This window comes from Mus caroli, unplaced genomic scaffold, assembly GCF_978045245.1.
Source record: "Mus caroli unplaced genomic scaffold, Mus_caroli_1 scaffold_15, whole genome shotgun sequence".
Taxonomy (NCBI): Eukaryota; Metazoa; Chordata; class Mammalia; order Rodentia; family Muridae; genus Mus; species Mus caroli.
In genome coordinates, this window is record NW_028227270.1 from 7,019,893 (window position 1) to 7,042,373 (window position 22,481).

At 42.9% G+C, this 22,481-nt stretch overlaps 1 protein-coding gene across 1 annotated transcript in view; it reads left to right on the plus strand.

Moving 5' to 3' along the window:
- The first annotated feature begins 656 nt into the window (after positions 1 to 656).
- The window catches only part of Ndufs4 (NADH:ubiquinone oxidoreductase subunit S4), a 113,710-nt gene continuing 91,885 nt past the window's right edge, over positions 657 to 22,481 (plus strand). The window contains exon 1 of the mRNA XM_021180357.2: positions 657 to 782. Within this exon, the coding sequence (XP_021036016.1) occupies positions 685 to 782 (98 nt within the window). The 5' untranslated portion in view covers positions 657 to 684. The remainder of the gene's footprint in view (positions 783 to 22,481) is intronic.

Consider the following 22,481-nt stretch of genomic DNA (forward strand, 5'->3'; position numbering starts at 1 on the left):
GTGACAACCTTCCATCCTCTACCCTCAACCTTAAATCAAAGGCTTACAGGAGCAGATCACCAGGCCTTTGGTACCTGTATGCTAGGTAGGCAAGCACTCTACCAACTGAGCTACATCCCCAGCCCCCACTAGATTTCATGTAAATCTATATGGTTTTTCTCTCCCCCCCCCCGCCCTTTATTTTTGCGAGGCTAGCTTTTTAGTGTGGAAAATATGATTATTATAACTACAGACCATCAAACTGAGTGCAGCCTGTTCTGAAGGCTTGCAAACGGAATCTGGCAACACTTTGGGAAAGTACTACTTTAGTTTCTCAAAGACTCAAGAAGCCCTCCGGCTCTTCCAGTGGGCCCAGCCTCAGATATTCCGAGTTCTTTGAAAAATTATGAGTTACAGGTGTTTACGTTTTTTGAAGCGTTTTCTCAGCCTCAATGTAAATGACCAACCTTACTAACAAGGATTACTTTCTATAGAGGCATCATTTGCATCCACTGAGTCCTTTCATCCATTTCCCTCTTTAGTTCTTTCAGCTAGAACTTTAATTTCTTTTCTAGGTCCTCAATATCAAAAGGAAAACAAACAGAACACGACTCTGTTTCACTGCGGCCGCGTTGCTTTGAGAACGAAGGAAGTGAGTCCCTAGCGGGGATCCGTACTCGCCTCCTGGCGTTTGCCCACAGGAAGATGGCGGCGGTCTCAATGTCAGTGTCGCTGAGACAGGCGATGTTGGGGCGAAGGGCAGTGGCTACAGCTGCCGTTTCCGTCTGTAGAGTTCCATCCAGGTAACATAACTGTCAGCCTTGTCGAGCTATTCATTCAGGGTTCCCAGGTCGCTCCACGTTGACGGAGGCTGGGCCGGCCGGGCCCCGGAGGCGGCCTTGGGAACGCGTCCTCCCTTGACCCTTCCTCGGGATGCGGGGACGGACGCTGGTTTCCGGCGAGGCGCCTGCGGGGCCTGGGGTTCTGCAGCTGCGGGCGGGCGGGCGAGGGTCTGTGCTGAGGAGCTGTGAACAGGATCGTGGCTCCTGTTAAGGGGAGGAGTCTGGGCGACCTCTTTCCCAAGGTCCTGCATCCCTTCCGCTTGTCACCTGCTTGCCCCATTCCAGCCTGAAAGGGTAAAATCCCTGCTATCCTTTCCCTGGCTTTAGTTAATATCGGCTGGGCTTCCAAACAGAAAGGTTGTTGTATTCATCATTGTGCATAAGAGGAAAACTTCTTAGGACTTCCGAGTTTATAGCCATATCCATCGGAAGGTTACAGCGTACCTGTTTTCTATCTTTCTATCGGCCCAGTCTTAAGTTCCACCACGGAGCTACGCTCTCAGGCAGCAAGGTGGCTTTTATTTTTATTTGTTTACTTCGTTTGTTTGTTTGAGGCAGATCACACGATGTAGCCCTAGATGCCGGAAGGTTTCTCATCTACGCTTTTACTAACTCACTACAATAGTGGAGAGTTTGTTATTTTCTTCCCTTGAAGCTTTTTAATTTCTTGTGGTGACTGCCCCCCCTCCCCCCCCGCAGCATTGCTCTATTTTACGTAGTCTCTGTTTTCCTGGGTGTCTAAGATACTGTGTTTTATCACTTGTTTCGAAGTTTGCTCCTGTGAAGAGTGGCCTTGTATTGACAGCTGCATGCTGTGGAGACTACATTCAATGTTTACAGTGAAGATGGGTCTGTAAGGGGTAGGAAGAATGTGGTACAAAAAAAAAAAAAAAAAAAAAAAGGAAAAGTCAGGCACACTGGTACAAGCCTTTAATGCCAGCCAGCTCTGGAGAGGCAGAACCAGAGGCGGCTGGATGGATCTCTGTGAGTTCCAGGACAGCCAGGGCTACTTAGAGAGACCCTGTCTCAAACAAGACCAAACCATTAAATACCTTTAAGAAAGAAAAAGGGAACTAGTATCTATCAAAATGCTTGTTAAATTACTGTTAAGCTCAATCCAGAGGGAATCCAGAGTTAAAGTGAGCAGGCTGGAACTTTTGGAGGCAAATTTTGATGCAGTTTTAAGTAGTGGTTGTTTTGTGGGAAAGAAAAGGTTGCCCTTAGTAAGGTCAGGAGATTTGTAAAAGGCCTCAGGGACTGGGGATAGTGTTGAGTTGGTACAGAGAGTGCCTAGCTTTCATGATGGACTGGGTTCAGTCTCCAGCACCTAATAAAACAGTCCTCGGGCTCATAAACTCTAATCCCAGCACTCCAGAGTTGCAGAAAGGGTGGGGCGGGGGCTTTTCTGCAGACAGTAATAGAGCACTCTATCTATCTATCTATCTACAGAGAGAGAGAGAGAGAGAGAGAGTGCAGTCACTGGAAAATAAATATTGTAATACTGGTGGAAAGTAAAAGATAAATTTGTAATTAAGTGTTTTACACATGAGGAACTTGGGAAACACCAAATTTTTCTCTAAGATAAAATACCCCAGTGATTACTTTATGGCTAACGTGGTAGTGATCTAGTTTAGATCTTTCCCACTTACACATTATGGAGATTAATTTACATCATGTAATACTAATGTGCTCATTATAGAACTTGAACTGGAAACAAATTGAAGGGACCATTAGTGTATTTCTCAGCAGTTCTGTTAGCTGAAGGTAAGGTAATACTTGATTTTACAAACGGGCAGCTATAACTGCACATCTAAATGTAACAGGTTTTCCTTGTGAATATGTTATTAGAGATTTGAAAATAGCATATATATAAATTATATAAGATCGTGCTTGTTTCGTAGTTAAAAACATTAAAACCCAGAGGAAATAATTTTGACTGTGCACTACTGATTTATTTATTTATTTTACTTTTGTCATGCGCATCTTACTGGAGACAATTATGCTTCCCCTCATGTTTATATGGAAACTTCTTTTTTTTTTCCTTTTCTTTTTTTCTTTTCTTTTCTTTTTGGTTTTTTGAGACAGGGTTTCTCTGTATAGCCCTAGCTATCCTGGAACTCACTTTGTAGACCAGGCTGCCCTCAAACTCAGAAATCCGCCTGCCTCTGCCTCCCAAGTGCTGGGATTAAAGGTGTGTGCCACCACCGCCTGGTTTATATGGGAACTTCTTACTGTATATGCTTAAGTTAATGATTTGTAAAGACTGAGTAGAAAGAAATCCAACCCATGGGGCAATTTAAATGTGAGTTGCTTTAAAAAATAATCTTTTTGTAATCCTTAAAGAAATGAAGGTGAGCCAGACCTGTGAGGCAGGTGGTGAGCGAGCAAGAGGTGAGAGGTAGAGGAATGGGAGCCAGTGTTAATGGTCGAAGGAAGCTCTTACCTACGACACTGACGCTTGGACACTTGGATTCAATTATAATGTCAATGTAAAGAAAAAAAAAACAGCATGTAAGAAAGAAAAAGTAAAACCACGGATATGTGTCCTGACAGTCACCCGTTCGTGCCCTTACCCTCCCTAGCCATCCTAAGGAGTTTTCTGGCAAAAGTTGTACCTATTTAAGATGCGAGTCTATCAACAGATAAGTTGGTTTCTCTTTCAAAATAGTGACACGTGGGACTTAAGATTCTTGTCCTGTTTGTTTCCCCATCATTTTTAACACGATCATGCATGTGTGTATTACCTTTCCTCATGGGACTTCTCAGATTTAGACCGATCTTGTGTTTTTGCCTGCAGCATGGCTCGTAGGAGAGCAGAGCCCCAAAGGCTGTTAGCTAGTCTCTGTGATGAAGAGTAAGTGTATGAGACTTGAGTGAAGTCTGTTTTCTGCTCCCAACCTCTGGCTGTATTTTGAGTTGAGCCTGTAGAGACTTCCAGTGAGGAAGTGGCTCTAGGACACTTGTTGACTTCAGTTTCTATACCTTCACGGCAAGGGAAAGTCTAAATTGGTAAACATTCTACATCACTAGGTTGGTTTCTATCTACTTTACTAAATATTTACTTATTTTGTATGTGTATGTTTGTATAATCATTTGGGAAAGTAGGTCTTAAGAGTCATATTAGTGAGAGCCAGCTAGCTACTAGCCTACATAAATGTGAATTTAAAAGAATTATTTGGCCAGGCAGTGGTGGAGGCAGAGGCAGGCAGATTTCTGAGTTTGAAGACAGTCTCGTCTACAGAGTGATTTCCAGGACAGCCAGGGTTACGCAGAGAAACCCTGTCTCAAAACACCAAAGAGAGAGAGAGGAGAGAGGAGAGAGAGAGAGAGAGAGAGGAGGGGAGGGAAGAGAGGAGAGAGAGGAGAGAGAGGAGAGAAGAGAGGAGAGAGAGAGGAGAGAATGAATGAATGAATTCTTTGTAGTGGCCTGAGGTTAGGATAGTCACCTTGAACTCTGTTCTGTATTGAGATTGTTTTATGAATGCATTTGTACTTAACACATTTTGACAGTCTCCTGTCTCATTTTTTATTTACAAATTTAAGAACAGAAAGTAGAAATGAGTGCTTTGAGAAGGGTGCTTACTGGAATATGAGAACTTCTTTGGAATGAGAGTAACTGACTTCATCTGAAGTGTAACTTTCCGAGGCAGAAGGGGAAAAAATGGAGTCCCTTGATTTCTGAGTAATGTATGCTAGAATAGGTTTGGAGATGAACTGAATATAGAATTCAGATAGAACACAGATTGTCTGCCCAATCCAGAAAATTTTAAAAGGAGAAACTTTCTTGTTTGTGTTTCCTTCAATACCTGTGAATCAGGATGTTCTCATTCTTGGTTTTAGGTGAGTAGACAGGTACCAAAGAGAAATGACTTAACTTATCCTTCTAGAAAATAGTTTCATTTACTCATCAATATGTTGACTTATGTGACAAATGTTATTTCTGATAACATTAAAGTTAAATTTCCAGTGCCTTCCGTTTTCTTCTTTTAAAGCAAGGCATATTCTTTCTTTTTTTTTTATTTGATTTTTAATATTTTTATTACATATTTTCCTCAATTACATTTCCAATGCTATCCCAAAAGTCCCCCATAGCGCCCCCCCACTTCCCTACCCACCCATTCCCATTCTTTTGGCCCTGGCATTCCCCTATATTGGGGCATATAAAGTTTGCAAGTCCAATGGGCCTCTCTTTCCATTGATGGCTGACTAGGCCATCTTTCGATACATATGCAGCTAGAGACAAGAGCTCCGGGGTTCTGGTTAGTACATCATGTTGTTCCAACAATAGGGTTGCAGATCCCTTTAGCTCCTTGGGTACTTTCTCTAGCTTCTCCATTGGGAGCCCTGTGATCCATCCAATAGCTGACTGTGAACATCCACTCCTGATATTCTTTCTTTAAACCTATTTGATGCTCTTGTCTTTTGCTTTACTACTGCGTCTATACAGTGGGAGCAATGAATGTTTGAGGTTTTGAAGAAAAAGAGTTTTCACTCTGAATTTATAGTATAAGAGATTTTTTTTCTACGTGACTTTATTTTACTTTTTTACTTCCGTTTTGAGACCATATCGTTCGGCCAGATTAGGCCAAAGCTCACTGTGTAGCTGTGGATGGTCTTGAACTCCTGATCTTCCAGCCGCCTCCCTCCCAGGTACTGAGTGCGGATGTGTCTTTTTATACTTGTAAGGAAAACTGAATGTAATGCATGTATTAGTGTGGTATTCGGAACATATTTTTAGGATTTATTTATTCTTCTCTTATATATTACTTCCTGACTGCAGCGCCTCACTCCCAGCCCCTCCCCAACCTCTTTCTCCCTTCTCCGTTCCTCCATTTTCCTTCAGAAAAAGAGTTGGCTTCCCAGGGCTGTCAGCCAAGCATGGCACAACAAGTTATAAGATGTACTGGCTGGTTTTGTGTCAACTTGACACAGCTGGAGTTATCACAGAGAAAGGAGCTTCAGGTGAGAAAATGCCTCCATGAGATCCAGCTGTGGGGCATTTTCTCAATTAGTGATCAAGGGGGGAGGGCACGTTGTGGGTGGTGCCAACCCTGGGCTGGTAATCTTGGTTCTATAAGAGAGCAAGCTGAACAAGCCAGGGGAAGCAAACCAGTAAGGAACATCCCTCCATGGCCTCTGCATCATCTCCTGCTTCCTGACCTGCTTGAGATCCAGTCCTGACTTCCTTGGTGATGAACAGCAGTGTGGACGTGTAAGCTGAGTAAACCCTTTCCTCCCCAGCCTGCTTCTTAGTTTGTACAGGAATAGAAACCCTGCTAAGACATAAGACTAGGCACAAACCTGGATATCAAGGCTGGCTGAGGCAACCCAGGAGAAGGAAAATGGTCCCAAAAGCAGCCAAAAGAGTCACAGACAGCCCCTGCTCCCACTGTTAGGAGTCCCCTAAGAAGAGCAAGCTACACAACTATAACATGTAAGCAGAAGGCCTAGGTCAGACCCATACAGATTTCCTGATTGTCAGTTCAGTTTCAGGAACCTCTGTGAACCCAGGTTAGCTGATTCTTGTGTTTTCTGGTGTCCTTGACCTCTCTGGTTCCTACAGTTTTCCCCTCTCTCTGCCCAAGGATTCCGGAGCTCAGCCTAAAAACAATTTTTTTTCTTATAAACTTCCCTTACTGTTGGGAAACAGTGATTGTGTTGTGCTTTTAAAAAGTAGTGAGTATGCCAGCTATGCTTTCTGAGCTCTTAAGTCTGTGTTTGAAGGGATTTTTGTTTTGTTTTGTTTTGTGTGTGTGTGTGTTTAATTCTTTATTGGTTAACCTGCATCAAGCACAGTTTTATTAGCATTTGAGTGAAAAAGAACATGACAGGCAAGCTATAAATCCTGACAGCTCTTTGGAGTGGGAACATAGAAGAAAGAAAGCAATGGTGTTTGTAAGTATCCACATGGATGAAGAAGGGAGGGTAGCTTCAGAGAAAGTGGGAAGTCCTAGGGCATCAGGGAAAAGATGCCCAGGCTTTGGTCAGTATCTGAAAGAAAAAGAGAGGGAAAAGCAGCCAGGCATGGTGTCAGTGGCTTGCATGGGCCATCTGATGTACTGAGCTCTGTAAGAAGGTACTTCAGGGCAGTGCTTCTGGGGAGGATAAATCTCTCGTCTCTTTAAGGGAGTAATTATTCCTCCCACTCCTTAGCATGGATCTACATGAACCAGCTTTCCTGAGAGGTGGGCTTGTGTAAGCTGAATAAACCCACATGTAATTAACCAGCTGAACCTTATTAACTTAAAAAACATTTATTTTGCTTTGTGTGTGTGTTGTCTGCGTGTATGTCTGTGTACCACATGCTCGCTCGCTCGCTCACCTGGTACTGAGCAGGCCATAAGAGTGCCTTGGACCTCTGGGTCTGGTGTTGTAGGTGGCTGTGAGCTGCCATGTAGGTGCTTGGACCTCTGGGTCTGGTGGTGTAGGTGCTGTGAGCTGCCATGTAGGTGCTTGGACGTCTGGGTCTGGTGGTGTAGGTGGCTGTGAGCTGCCATGTAGGTGCTGAGACTTGGACCTCTGGGTCTGGTGGTGTAGGTGCTGTGAGCTGCCATGTAGGTGCTCAGACTTGGACCTCTGGGTCTGGTGGTGTAGGTGCTGTGAACTGCCATGTAGGTGCTTGAACCTCTGGGTCTGGTGGTGTAGGTGCTGTGAGCTGCCATGTAGGTGCTTGGATCTCTGGGTCTGGTGGTGTAGGTGGCTGTGAGCTGCCATGTAGGTGCTGAGACTTGGACCTCTGGGTCTGGTGGTGTAGGTGCTGTGAGCTGCCATGTAGGTGCTTGGATCTCTGGGTCTGGTGGTGTAGGTGGCTGTGAGCTGCCATGTAGGTGCTCAGACTTGGACCTCTGGGTCTGGTGGTGTAGGTGGCTGTGAGCTGCCATGTAGGTGCTGAGACTTGGACCTCTGGGTCTGGTGGTGTAGGTGCTGTGAGCTGCCATGTAGGTGCTTGAACCTCTGGGTCTGGTGGTGTAGGTGCTGTGAGCTGCCATGTAGGTGCTTGGACCTCTGGGTCTGGTGGTGTAGGTGGCTGTGAGCTGCCATGTAGGTGCTCAGACTTGGACCTCTGGGTCTGGTGGTGTAGGTGGCTGTGAGCTGCCATGTAGGTGCTCAGACTTGGACCTCTGGGTCTGGTGGTGTAGGTGCTGTGAGCTGCCATGTAGGTGCTCAGACTTGGACCTCTGGGTCTGGTGGTGTAGGTGCTGTGAGCTGCCATGTAGGTGCTCAGACTTGGACCTCTGGGTCTGGTGGTGTAGGTGGCTGTGAGCTGCCATGTAGGTGCTTGGACCTCTGGGTCTGGTGGTGTAGGTGGCTGTGAGCTACCATGTAGGTGCTTGGACCTCTGGGTCTGGTGGTGTAGGTGCTGTGAGCTGCCATGTAGGTGCTGAGACTTGGACCCAGATCCTCTGGAAGAAGCAGTTAATGTTTTTAACCTCTGGGCCTCTGGTTTTAACTAATTAAGGAGGAGACAGTAGGACGTAAAACTTTAATCTTGAAGCAGACGAGAATGTCAAGTCTGCTCTGGAAGACCAGAGGTCCAGTCCCATATTCTGATAAAGGGAAAACAATAACTTTCTTCTCTTAATAGCCCTTAACCGAGCTCTGATATCCATCCTCAGTGGCCCCCAGAGCTACTCTAACAGTATTCCTCAATCAACAGTTAAGACCCTAGGATCTTTTCAACGATGGCTGATGTTGGGAATGAATATAAAACCCAATTTCAAATTTTCAGTTTCAAATTTGTTTACTAGAAAGGAGTCCTATGGACTGACGTTTCCATCACACCCTTACGCAGCCTCTAGGCCGGAGGGCTCATTTACAGAAATACAAACTGACTTTCTGGGCCTGCCCACCAAGGTGCTGATTCTGAAGGAGAAAGAGTTTGCTTACTTGAGAGTTCTTGCCTTGCACCTGCCCAACCAGTTCTAACCTGCCTTCATCATTTCTACTTTTTAAAAAAAAATATGATTTGAATACCAAATAACAACCTATTAGAATTTTGTGTAAAATTCTGAGCTTTAATGAGCTTTAATGAAGCCGTGATGATGGCTAAAATTGAGTTATTAAAACCTTGGGCCAGTGGTCACATTGCTTACTGTGACCTGAGTTCTGTACCAAGCACCCACAAGGAGAGAACCAATTTCTGCAAGTTGGCCTCTGACCTCCCCACACAAGCACAGAGACATACACACAAAAATGAGTACATATAAAAAAGAATAAAATCTTGTACTCTTTTAAGGATAAAAGACTATTGTTCTTAATACCTGAATTCTTACAGCTTTTCTGTTTTAGCTTCCTAGTCTGAAGAGCCTAAAAGAGTCAGTTGTGACTGAATTACAGGAGCCACATTTTTTTCTTTTTCCTTTCCTTTCCTTTCCTTTCCTTTCCTTTCCTTTTCTTCTTCCTTTTTTTTTCAGCTGCTTTCATCTAAATATTTGAATATTTTTGTAAACTATTCTGTGTTTTATAAACTATTCTGTTAGGACAAAGGGACAATTCAGAATTCCTGTTTGAAGTTCTTTCTGTCTGTTAAGTATTTTGCTAGGTAAATTCAGCCTTAAGTTATTTGGAATTACTTAATCAAATGGAATCTTCCTTCTTGCATTCACAAGACTTACTTAAAACAAAACAAAACCAGGACTACCCTGCAATTTAGTGTTTAGCTGTTCTTTAGGGTCACCTGTTAACAGCATCTGAGGCATTCAGGTAGCTTGGTCACAATTTTGATGTAAGCTTATCTCTGGAGATTCTGATAAGAAGCTAGGGATGAAAACTCTCAACTTTCTTTTTCCCCTCTAAGTAGTTTTATAAGTTTTATCTTCAAAGACATCACATATATGGCTTTCTTTGGGACAGGGATAAAGGAAATTTCCACAAACAAAAAAACTTCAATTGTTTACATTATTCATTTATGTACTAATGAGAGGTGGAGTGGGGTGGGTGGGTTAGAGGCAGAGAAGGCATGTTGGTAATTTTGGAGAAAGCCGGCCATGCAACTTCTCTCTAGAGACTCTTGTTCTTCCTTTTGGAAGGGCTTGGGTTTAATATAGCACAGCTGTTGAACTCTGCCCTCCTGAGTTTTAAGAAGAAAGGGTCTTATCCTTTCTAATGGAAATGTGCTTTTTAGGGAGGTGATCTTTGGTTGGACATAATGCTTAAGAAAGTTCCTTGCTTCTCTAGAGTTCTTGGTTTCACTGCTCTCCTAGAATTGTTTCAGCCCAGGGAGCATCCTCCCCAGTACAGGTCGGATTGCTTCTGGAGTGTGCTTTGCTGGGTCCTTAACAAAGCCAGGTGAAGAGTTATTTCTTTGTGTTTTTTAGGGCTCAAAAATATGTTCTTTGCTTTATTTGGCCACTTCATACACAAGTAAAAGATCCTTTCTTGACAAAAAGTTCTGTTCTAGATGACTGTTCAGCAAGCCATATGCTTCTCCTAAAACTGTCACTGTTCTGTCTTGATGAACTTTAAAGTCAATGCAGATGTTTTTGAGTCTTTTGAGGACCACCACTCTGAATGGAAAGAGCACTTCTTTTCAAGGGACTTCTTCACTGTGCTTAAAGATATCTAGATGAAATTTATACCTTTGCTTTAATAGTTTGAAATTAATTTTAATATTATTACACATAAGTTTTTGAGAAATAAAATACACCCCATAATACCCTATTGATTAAGAGCTTGTGTTTATAGAACCTTTTAAAAATATGAAACTTAAAATACTTTGTAATAATTACTTTTGGGTAGTGAGAAAAGAGTTAGTTTTTAATCAAAAGAGTGGCTTCTGCCGTGATAGGTCAACTTTAAAAGTATACTTCATAGAGACATACTTGAGTCATAACTTGAATTGGAAGAAAATTATTCTAGGTTGTCAGCCCTGTATTTAATGTAAGAGTCTCTGCTGAAGATCTTAGTTTCTGGTAACTGTAGAAACAGTTTTCTTCACTGTGACAAAGTGCCCTCTAGAAATGCCAAGGGGGACAAGCATATTGTGGTGAGTGGTTTCAGTTCATGGTGTGCTTCCTCCATGTCCAGGAGCAGAAGGGTGTGGCCCAGCAGGGTTGCTCACCTCATGGCTGGCTGGAAGGGCCCTAGCTAGATCCAGTCCCCGAGGGCATCTGCCTCTTCCAGCTACACCCTACCTCCCAAGTTACCAGCACTTTCCAAAATAGCGCCATTAGCTGGAAAGCAAACCCTGAAGACATGAAGGGTGTGGAAGGCATTTTATATTCAACCATAACACACACACTGTTCTTTTACACGCGTTGATAAGTTTGTTTCTCTCTGCTCTGTAGAGTAAGTCTTTCCCTGTGTACTTGCCATCCTTTCCTGTAACTAGGCTTAGCATCTTCAACTTGTTTATTCTATTAAAATGGCCAGATTTTTGATGCGTTCCTGCCTCTTTGTACTCCTTAGGATGTTGTGATGGTTAACTTTCTTTATCGGCCTGGTTGGAGTAAGCATGCCTGGGTGATTAGTGAAGCACTCATTTGAGTGGGTCTGCTATAGTGGCGGTACTGATGATTAGAACTGAAGGGCTCTGGCTCGAGGGATAGACCCTTAGATGGATTTATATTATTCATGCACAGTTAGGAGACAAAGAAGGAGGTGTGCTCTTGAGGAGAGTAAGTCGTTTGGGACATGACCTTGGATCTGTATCTTACTTGGTGCCTCCCTCATGGCCTCCCTCTCTGTTTCCTGGAGTGCCAAGAATGAGCAGTTTCCCTGCTACAGATTTTGCCCAACCTCATGGGGCCACATGACTGGATTAATAACTCTGAAACCGTGGATCAAAACAAAAAAATTCCTCCTTTTAACCATTCTCAGGCAATTAGTCACAGCCATGCAAAAGTAACGACTTAGATGTTCTGTTTTGCCACTGCCTGTGTTTCAACTGTGTATTACAGTTTTGCTTAAGTGTGATTATCAGAGGTTATGGTTCATTGAGCTAATCTACCCTCTCCCTCCCTCCCTCCCTCCCTCCCTCCCTCCCTCCCTCCCTCCCTCCCTCCCTCCCTCCCTCTTTCCCTCTCCCTCTCTCCCTCTCTCTCTCCCTCCCCCTCTCTCCTTTTCTTAGAAAGCAGGTTTCTTTAGTAGTGCACTGCAGAGGGTACAGGCTGGCCTACGTAAGAGTGCTACCTGCAGTCTCATTTCCTTTTATTTCTCTTTAGAGTTATTTTTATTTCATGAGTATGAAGTGTTTTAGCTGTGTGTATATATGTTGCACCACATTTGTGCCTGGTGCCCATGGAGGTCAGAAGAGGAACTTGGGTCCCCTAGACTGTTGTCAGCGGCCCTGTGGGTACTGGGAACAGAACCTGAGTCCTCTTCAAGAGAAACACATGCTCTTTAGTACTGAGCTGACTCTTCAACCCCTCTTTTCATGTTTTAACAGTACATTCTATAAAGTAAAGGTTCTTACAAGTTTATTAGGCGTGCCCCCAGACCAGCTAGTCTAATGTCAACTTGACACACAAACTAGAGTTATCTGAATGGACAGAACCTTAATTGAGAGAATGCCTCCATAAGATCCAGCTGTAGTGCATTTTTTAAAATTAGTTATCGATGGGGGAGGGCTCAGCCGATTGTGGATTGGGCCATCCCAGGGCTGCAGGTCCTGGGTTCTATAAGAAAGCAGGCTGTGCAAGCCATGGGGAGCAAGACAGCAGCAGCACTGGCGCCTACCCCCACCCCCACCCCCACCCCTGTGGCTTCTCCCTCAGCTCTGGCCTTCAGGTTTCTGCCCTGTTTGCGTTCCTGTCCTGACTTCCTTTAGTGATGAGCAGTGCTGTGATGTGGAAGTATAAGCTGAGCACCTTGCTCTTTGGTCATGGGGTTTTGTCGCAGCAGTAGAGAGCCCGAGAGCTCCTTTCTTACTCACAGGTCCCTTTTCTCTCTCTTTAGTTTGGAGATTTTGTGTCTCACTGTGAGAGGGAGTGGGTCCAGGCCTCTGCGTGCTAGAAGCTCCTCCTGAGCTGCCCACCCCGCACGAGTTTCCTTCCTTTGACCCCTCTCTCGGTTGGATTTGTGTCAGGATGATGCTGAAAGGAAAAGCGCTGGGGATTCCCTGGCCTCCTCCTTTAATTTTGAATTACTGTAATTTTATTTCACAAATGTGTATATGCTGTGTTTTGTTTTGTTTAAAACACCTTTATTCTTTTTTGAGCATTTCATACCTGGGTTCTCTACTTACATCATTTCTATCTTTCTCTAAATATTTCCCCTGGGACTTGCTTTTTTGATCTGTGGATTATTTAAAGTGTTTTGTTGGGCTGAGGATGACGGTTCTTGGAAGAATATCTGCCAGGTGTGTGAGTCCCTGACCTCTGCCACCAGCACTGCAAAGCAAATGAGGAAAGTAGAAATGCTCTCGATTACTAAATATTATTTTACTATTTTCTGAAAACCCAGCTCCGTAGAACTTCCTTTTTCAGTGTCCACACTAAAATTTGTGGCCCTGCTGGTCTGGCTTGGTGGTCTGCTTCCATAGTCGCATGGGAATCAGCCAGGAGCTAAGGGCTCTAGAACAAAAAGGAGCTAAAGGAGTGGGTATTGCATGAGCCCACCCCTTTAGAACCATCACTCCAGTGAACAGAGAAAAAGAACTTAGTGTTTGCTCTTGCAAATACCCATTGTTTCCTCTCCGGTGTGGTTTTGGGATTACCTAAGATTGGGGCCAGGGACAGAAAGAGAGAGGAAGTAGTGGGTTCTCCAATCTCTGAGCTTTTCCTTTTCTTTTCTGTTACTTGGAGCAAATTACTAGAGTGCTTGTTTCTTTTGTCAGCTTTGTGATGCATAGGCTTGGAGCGAAGAGGTGGGGTGGGTAAGGTAGACTCAGGGCTGCAGCTTTGCCTGTTCTGATCCTGTCCAGATTCTCCTCCGTCTCCCTCTCCCTTCTCCTCCTCTCTTTCCTCCCCCCCCCCCCCCATTCAGTGGGAGAGACGAGTGTGTTTACTAGAAGTTGCCGTGGATCCGCTCTCCTTGGATGAATTATCTTAAAAGCTAATTATAATATTTCTTGCATTTTAGCATACCCGAATGGACTTAAATGATCTAAATTACCTTAAAAAGTCTTCATATCTTCAACTTTTTACGAAGTTGTTTCTCAACTCTAATGGGCAGATAAGAGGACTTCACATGCTAGAGTCTGGGAAATGTATTTCAGAGTTTATGCTCAGACCTTCCCTAGAGCTGGAGTTACAGGCAGCTGTGAGCCACCTGACCCAGGTGCACTACCACTGAGCCATTTCACTAGCCAATCTCTCTCTCTCTCTCCTCTCTCTCCTCTCTCTTGTCCCTCTTCTTTCTCTCCTCTCTCTCCTCTCTCTCAGAGTACTGCCTATGCTGGTTTGAATTCCTAATCTTTCTGCCTCTACCTGCCCAGTGCTGGGATTAGAGGTGTGTCCCACCATGTCCAGCTATGTTTTGTAGGTTTTTAAAAGACAATTATTACTATTTTGTGCTTGTATAAATGCTGGCATGCACGGCCACAGAGTGCATGCAGTGATCAGAGGACAGTTTTCAGGAGTTGATTCTCTTCTGTTTCCACCTTGTTGAGGCACGAAGAACAGATTTCTGCTGTCGTACTTCATATTCTAGGCTAGCTATCCCTCAAGCTTTTGGGACATTCTCCTGTCTTCCTTCTCATGTTGCCACAGAAGTGCTGGGATTATTGATTTCTGTCTCTCCTCCTGTGGTTTTAATTTTTGTTTGTGTTTGTTTTGAGAGAGTGTGTCACTGTATTGCCCTGGCTAGTGTGAAGTCACTGAGATCTGCCTGCCTCTTCCTCTCATTTGCTAGAATTAGAGACCTACACCACCATACCGGACTTCCAAATGTGTGATGTTGTTCTGTTTTGTTTTGTTTTGTTTTTATTGTTTGTTTAAAGACAAGCTTTGACAGGTTTTATTAAAGAAAAGCTTGCACGGTTTGCTTTTCACCAGACTGTTCTGGTACTGGTACCACAGTCACCTGCGTCCATGAGAACCAGTCTGTGTAATATCATTGCTACTAGACGGATGGACACCAGTTTTGGCCAACATGTTACAGCATTCTGTTTGGGTTTTCTTCAACCTGGAGAGGGTTGTTGGATTCACTTTGCCCTGTCTGATCGTCTCTGAAGTCGGCTTGTGTACCAGCAGCACGGCACAGAGTGTTTACTTCTCAGAGCAACTTGAGAGACTCCAGAGAGTTCTCATCTTCTTTGTGGCCACTGTCTTCCTGCCTTAGATGCAGGACAGCCTCCAAACAATAGCAGAGAGAGCTAAGGAATAAGAAATGCCAAATGTGGTTTGTTTTGTTTTACATTGGGTTTGGGGAACTGAACTCAGGTCATCAGGCTTGTGCAGGAAAGCAGTTTTACTGCCGAGCTATCTCTTTGGCCCCAGCTGTGTCTTAAAAATTGCTTTACATTTTACATATGTATGCACATAAATATGCTAGGAAATATAATAGGAAATGAATTCTTATGGACTCACTGTTGAATTTAAGGACTAGAAATTTTGAGTTGGCTAGATGACTGAGTGGGTAAGGCACTGCTGCACAAGCCAGACAGCCTGAGGTTGGTCCTAAAACCCACGTAAAGGGGGAGGAGGGAACCAACTGCACAGAGTTGTCCTCTGATAGCCACACATGCCCTCTCCTCCCTCTCTCTCTCAAACACGCACACACTAATAAAAATAACTACAAAGTACCTTTATTCTTTGTATACTGCTAGGTTGAATAATGAACTCCTCCAGTTGGGTCCATATGCTAAGCCTTGCAACCTAGTAATGTTACCATATAGGAAAAGAGTTTTTACATATGTAATTGAGAATCTTGACAATGGAAATTGTTGTGGTGGTTCTAATACTATCACAGTGATTAGAGGAGTATAAAGAGACAATGTAGAGTTGGAAACAGAGGTGGAGTAATGCAGTCAGATACCAACAGAGGTGGAGTAATGCAGTCAGTCAGATACCAACAGAGGTGGAGTAATGCAGTCAGATACCAACAGAGGTGGAGTAATGCAGTCAGATACCAACAGAGGTGGAGTAATGCAGTCAGTCAGATACCAACAGAGGTGGAGTAATGCAGTCAGATACCAACAGAGGTGGAGTAATGCAGTCAGATACCAACAGAGGTGGAGTAATGCAGTCAGATACCAACAGAGGTGGAGTAATGCAGTCAGATACCAACAGAGGTGGAGTAATGCAGTCAGATACCAACAGAGGTGGAGTAATGCAGTCAGATAGATACCAACAGAGGTGGAGTAATGCAGTCAGATACCAACAGAAACCTAGATTAGCAACAGAGTCTACCTTAAAGCTTTAGGATGAACTAGTCCTGCTGATATATTGATATTAATTACAATGAAATCAAGACTTCTGACTTCCAGTACTATAAAGAATGAATATATATTGCTTTAGTCCACCAATTGTTTGATAATTTGTTACAGCTTGTATAGGAAGCTAATATTCTTTCTATTATCTACCATGGCTTCTTTCTTTTCCTCCCTCCCTCCCTCCCTCCCTCCCTCCCTCCCTCCCTCCCTCCCTCCCTCCCTCATGTCTCTCTCTCTCTCTCTCTCTCTCTTACTAGGTATAGGTGTAGTTATCGAAACCTACAATGCCTTGTGCATGGTAGACAAGTGCTCTTCCACTGAGCTTTATCTCCAGCCCTTTACCATGACTTAAAAAAAATCATTATTTATTCTTTGACAGTTTCATGTATATGATACATTCTGGTTACATTCTTTCATACCTTTTATCCTCTTCCCACCCCTTCCCATGTTCACCCCCTCATCTCCGTCTCATCCTCATGTCTTTGTTTTTGCTTTGTGATCCACTGGGCTTAACCAGGGTAACTCAACAGTGATGATGTCACTAAAGACAATGACTTTTTTCCTCCCAGTAGTCCTTGACTGTATTAACTCCTCTGGATGGAGCCTCATGAGGCTCTTCCCCTTCTGTAACTGAATGTGTATGGGCCTGAGCCACAGTTGTGTAGTTACGAATGCCATGCATGGCATGTCCTATACCATGACTTTTTACTGCTTATACTAAAGACTCGACTTAGATAGGGCAGCTAACAATATTTTTAAAACACTTAACACAGTAATCACATTAATTTCCTTAGTGATCATTTATAAGTACTTAAGCAGAGAAGCGGTGACTTGTGGGAACGTGGGTCTCCATTGGAAGGTCCTTGGTAAAGGGTTATTAAAGCCTGTAACTTGATTGGAAGCCTTGTCGCTACTCATTTATACCAAACACAGGCTCTAGATGTTCTCTCTACCTCCCCTGGGAGTTTGTATCTTCCCAGAATTCAAGACACATCTGATCAGGATGGTAAATATAACTTTTATTCACCAGATGTAATTGTTATCTTAGAGACTTACTACTGAATAAACTCACCCTTTCTAGCTTTCTGAACTCTGGCTGGCTGCTTTAACCTAGCTGTTCTGGCCTACATTTCTCTCTTAAAATGACTGATTCAATCTGGCTTCTCTTGGCTTCTGACTGAATTGTTGTGCTTGGCCTCAAACTAATTCTGGCAATCTGTTCTAGTCTTCTGGCTCCTTCTCATTCTCTGGCTCATTCTGCCTTCATAGGAACCCTGTCTCTGTCAAACTGTCCCAGTGCCTTCTCGCCCAGCCACCTTGTACTGTTCTCTTAAGTCACCTCTCTTTCCTGTCTGTTCTTGAGAATTGGGCATATCGTATTTCTGAGTCATTCTGTCAACTCTAATTCATCACTCTGTCCCTCAGTTAGATTTGATTTTAAACATGTGTGCTTCCTTCAACAAACTAACTTTACTTTCATTGTTTGAGTTTAAAGGCAAGTTTCAAGGGCGTGTCTTTATTCCAGGTAGAGGGATTAAAGGCGTGTACCTTAATAAGGGCATGTCTTTATTCTAGCCAGAGCACACAGAAGGTCTTTGGATGTGATCCCTTGCCAAAGCACCTTTGTTGCAGGTTTAAAATTCCTCTGCACAGGACCTTCCAGAGACATCTTGATCTCACTGGAGTCGAAACAATGAGATGATGATGACAACAACCCTGCATCACTCCCCTGCCTTCCCTTCCTAGTTACTTTCATTAGAGTCTGAATGGTTTCTGAGCTAGAAACTTGTTTCATTCCTATCTCCTTACTCTTAGGTCTTATTTATTCATCACTAAGTTCTTACTTTAAAAACAATTACATATATTTAATTTGTGTATATATGTGGGTGTGAACTTGTACCAAGGTCAGAGGGCCACTTGCAGCAGTCAGGTCTTTTCCATCATTTGGGAGGCAGAGATTGAATTTAGGTCATCAGGCATAATGCACATGTCCTTTACCTTTTACCGTTGGAGCCATTTCTCCAGCTCCTAGTCACTAAATTCTAAGGTTTATTTGCCTCCAATTTAGCTCCCATGATTCCTAGAAACATGTCATTGAGCTTCCCACTGGTCTGCATTTGAATTGATTTGTACTTCAGGTTACATACAGGATTAAGTTCACACCTCTCAGTGTGTTATGGAATCCTTCATATTCTCTGCTCTCATCTTTTGTTCTTCTGTTCATTCCTGGACATTCATCTCCTCCCCGTTTCTCAAAATAGGAATTAGTTATACAGTCCGGATTGGGTCAAATTTCTTTAGTTGCCGAAGCTGACCTCAAATTTACAGTTTTCCAGCCTCACCCTCCCATGTGCTGTGGTAATAGGCAAATGCAACCATACCCAGTGGTATCTGCATTTTTAACAGCTTCCACCTGGCCCAACCTATAGGCATGCATTAATACTATTTTGGTGATTCTAAGTTACCTACAATTCCACAGATCTTCTTTCTTCTATAATTAAAGTTTTGTCTTTCTGCACACTTTCCTTCATACTTGTCTGAGGCTTCTGTGCCTCTCCTGCCTCACCCCCAACCCTGTTTGCTCACAGAACTCCTGCTCGTCCCCAGGTAGCAGCTTCGTTACTGATTTGTTCAAACTCAATGTTTAGAATAAGTGCCAGTCTGTATGGATTTGGATTCCAACTGGCATATTCCAGTGTCCAGCATAAGTTAAATATTCCTGTCTGAGAGTTTATAGTTGGGTTTTTAAAATTTTGAAATCTTTGCAAAATCTCTTAAGAAATATTTGTATATATATATGAGGTATCTTGGGGATAGGTCCTAGTCTAATATAAAATTCACTTTGTTTCTTACACACATAGCATTATAGTGTAGAACTTTCCAATCTTGATATCATGCTAGTATTCAAATAGTTTGAAATTTTGGGAGCATTTTGAATTTCAGATGTTTGGATTAGAGATTCCCTGTACTCCTGTGATCACTCATTGTGATCATCTGTTACTTGTCCATATCCCTCTAGACTTAAGATCATTGACATCTGGAACTGTTTTCAATTTGTTTTATAAAGAGAGGAAGCTAGTGATATTTTAAAACATATATTTATTAATTTTAATCATGTGATCAAATTTTGTAAAATGGTTTGTTCAAGAATGCCAGATTTTGCTGAAGGACAGACATTTCATCTTTGATCTGAAGAGTAAGTAAATAATACCTACTAACTAGCTTTATTTTGGATGGAATTATTATTGATAATGTTGCTCACAAAGATAATGTAGTGTGTTCTAAAAGCATTTCTTACCTTTCAGCATTTTGGTTGTGGTCTAACTGTGGTGCAAATATATTTACGATGCAAACACAATCTCCGTGGTCTGTTTTGCAGACACTGAGGTTCTGAGTCCAAAGCTCCTAAGGCAGGGAAACAGCAGCCGTGGGATACTTAGAGCTGCTGATACAGGCACAGGTTTATGTAGTTTTGAATGTAGCAGGGATGCTCTGCAAAATGGAACAGTAGCGTTAGCGGTTTCATGAAACAACCATCTAGTGTTTTTTAGTGTCTTGAGTTTGGAAGACTCAGCATTATGCTGCCCTTAAGACCAAAATGTAACTTTGTAAAATGTGGCATGTTGATTCACTTGAAAATAGTAAACTGTCAAAATATGGCACTGACCTTCAGTCAATGTATAGCAGATACCATACAGCTTGAGTTCTCGTGTAGCATTCCCTAAGAGAGGTATTATTAACAGGCAGTTGCTAATCAGCCTGTAACTGTCAGGGTCTGTGATTTAAAATTAATAAAGATTTATTTCTTGTTTATTCTGTGTGTCCCTTATGGGACAGGTAGTAACTTTATTTTGTATGTCCTCATCTGTGGACAAACCTTTGATTACTGTGACAGAGGAAGAAGGCAAGGCAATCATGTGCAGACTTAAACTTGCGGTTATTGTCACTTTTCTCACACATTTCACTGATAACATCCATCGCTTGCCCATAGCTAGAATGACGACAGTAAGACAGTACAATCTCACCAGATGCTTGGGTAAAATGAAATATTGCAGAGCCGTAATGGCCTAGCCTTATGATAAGTATATAGGATTATGCATGGTTGACTAGTATTTTTTGGTAAAAGATGTTAGGTAGCTCTTTAAATAATCCTATTTTGGCTGAATTAAAGCTATGCCCCTAACCCTCATCTGCTGGAAATTAAATCAGGGCTCTATCACTGAGCCATATCCTCAGAGCTAAGGTAGACTTTGATGTTGGGTAGCTCTGTGGAGAAGCTGGCTGGTTACCTCCATTACTGCCCTAGTTCTTCTGGTCACTTGAGGTAAACTCTATGTCCATAGTCTTGCAGCTGTACTGCTTGACTACTTTAGCCCAGTGACAGCTTTCAGCATACCCTTGCCATTCAGAGAGTGGTAAGAAGAAAACCCTTTTTTTCCCTGTTAAAGTGAAATATGATTTTAATTATAACCCTATTTATTATGAACTTAAAGCAGTAAAATGCGATGACAGTGGAAGACAAGGTTCCAGGTTGTTTGGTAGGTTCTTTTCTAAGGATTGATTTAAAAACCATGTATCTCAATTAAGGTCTCTACTGCTATGATATGGCATCATGACCAAAAGCAACTTTGAGAAGAAAGGGTTTATTTCAGCTTACAACTTTCAGCGGACTTCTAAATCACTGCGGGGAGTTATCGCAGTCACTCAAGGCAGAACTTTAGAGGCAGGAATCGAGAAAGTAGCCATGGGGGAGGGGAGTGCTGCTTCTTGTTTGTTTTTCCTGGTTGTCATCAGCCTGCTGTTCTATATAGCTCAGGACCACTGTTCAGGAGTAGCTCCACTCTCAGTGGGCTGCTCCTTCTGCATCAATCTTTAATCAGGAAAATGTCTCACAGGCTTGTCTGCAGGCCAAGCTTTTGGAGGTGTGTGTTTGTTTATTTATTGAGACAGGGTCTTTCTGTAGCCCTAGCTGTTCAGGAGCTTGCCCAGGCTGGCCTTGAATTTACAGAGATCTCCTGCTTCCACCTCCTTCAGCAAATCCTACCAGCATGCTATGGGCTAGTACAGTTGGCCATTTTCTTAATTGACCTTTGCTTGTGTCAAATTAACAACATCAATGGCAACAAAACTAGACAGCACTATGAAAGGCTACCAAGTCTTAAAGTTACCAATTGTGAGCCCTAGTTAGTGAAACTTGAAGCTAAAAGCAAGCCCCTGTATGACAAGGAAAATCAACACCTGCAACAAATATTTAGTTGTTTAAATGGAATATGGATAAAAAGAGTTAAAGACCTGAAGACAATGGCTATTCTGCATTTATGTGTCCAAGTGTCATCAGTGAGCTTGAAGACAGTGGTCTCATACTGGAAGATGCTAGAAACACACTCCCTTCTACTACAACTATAAACCCTAGACAAGTATTCCAACAAAAACTTGCCAGTTCTTCATTTTGTAAAAACCAAAAAACTGACCTTTAAAAGAATGCCAAATAAAATCCTAAAGTAGATTGAGAAATGAAGGAACTTTTAGTAAGACTTCAGGACAGAACTGGCCGGAAAATGTGCTTAGATTGTGTGCTCTCAGTGAACATCTTGAGAGGGAATTCTTAATCTCTTAGTGATTATTTCCCTATTTAGACAGACTTAAATCTGCCTAATTTAAGTAAAACTTGGAAGACGGTTCTAGAAAATAAGGGGGGGGGGGGTGAGGTTATTCCTCTGCACAATAAAGAAATGTAAAGAACTTTCAAAATAGGAATATCCTTTTCAGAACTTCATTCTGTTCAAAACCAGAAGCCTATGGGGCTGGAAGGATGCTCAGAGGTGTTAAGAGCCCTTACTGCTCTTACAGAAGACTTAGGCTCAGTTGCCAGGACCCACTTGGTGGCTAACAGTTTTCTGGCCTCTTCAGACATCAAACATACACATGGAACACATACATACATGCAGACACTTACACACATAAAATAAAAATAAATCTTTTAAAAAGTTACCAGCTTGTGTCCTCCCTGTAAAGATGCTCAAACCAAGTTATCAAATCAGCATGGTAGGAAAAGTTGTAGTTACGGCTGACAACACGAGTTCTTGGAGGTTGCCAAGACAGTGAAGAGCATGGAAGGCTTTGCATGAAATACTTGCATGCAAACACGAGGATCTGATTTCATATCCCCAGCACCATGTAAGATCCAGCTCTCTTACCTTGTGTCTCTCATCCCAGGCTGAGGGTGTGGGGACAAGCCTAGCCTAACGGACAGATGCCAAGATCCAAGCCAGAGACAAGCCATATACAAGTAGGGCTAGCACACCCACACACATACCCACTCTTCCCACACAAATGGAAAGTAATAA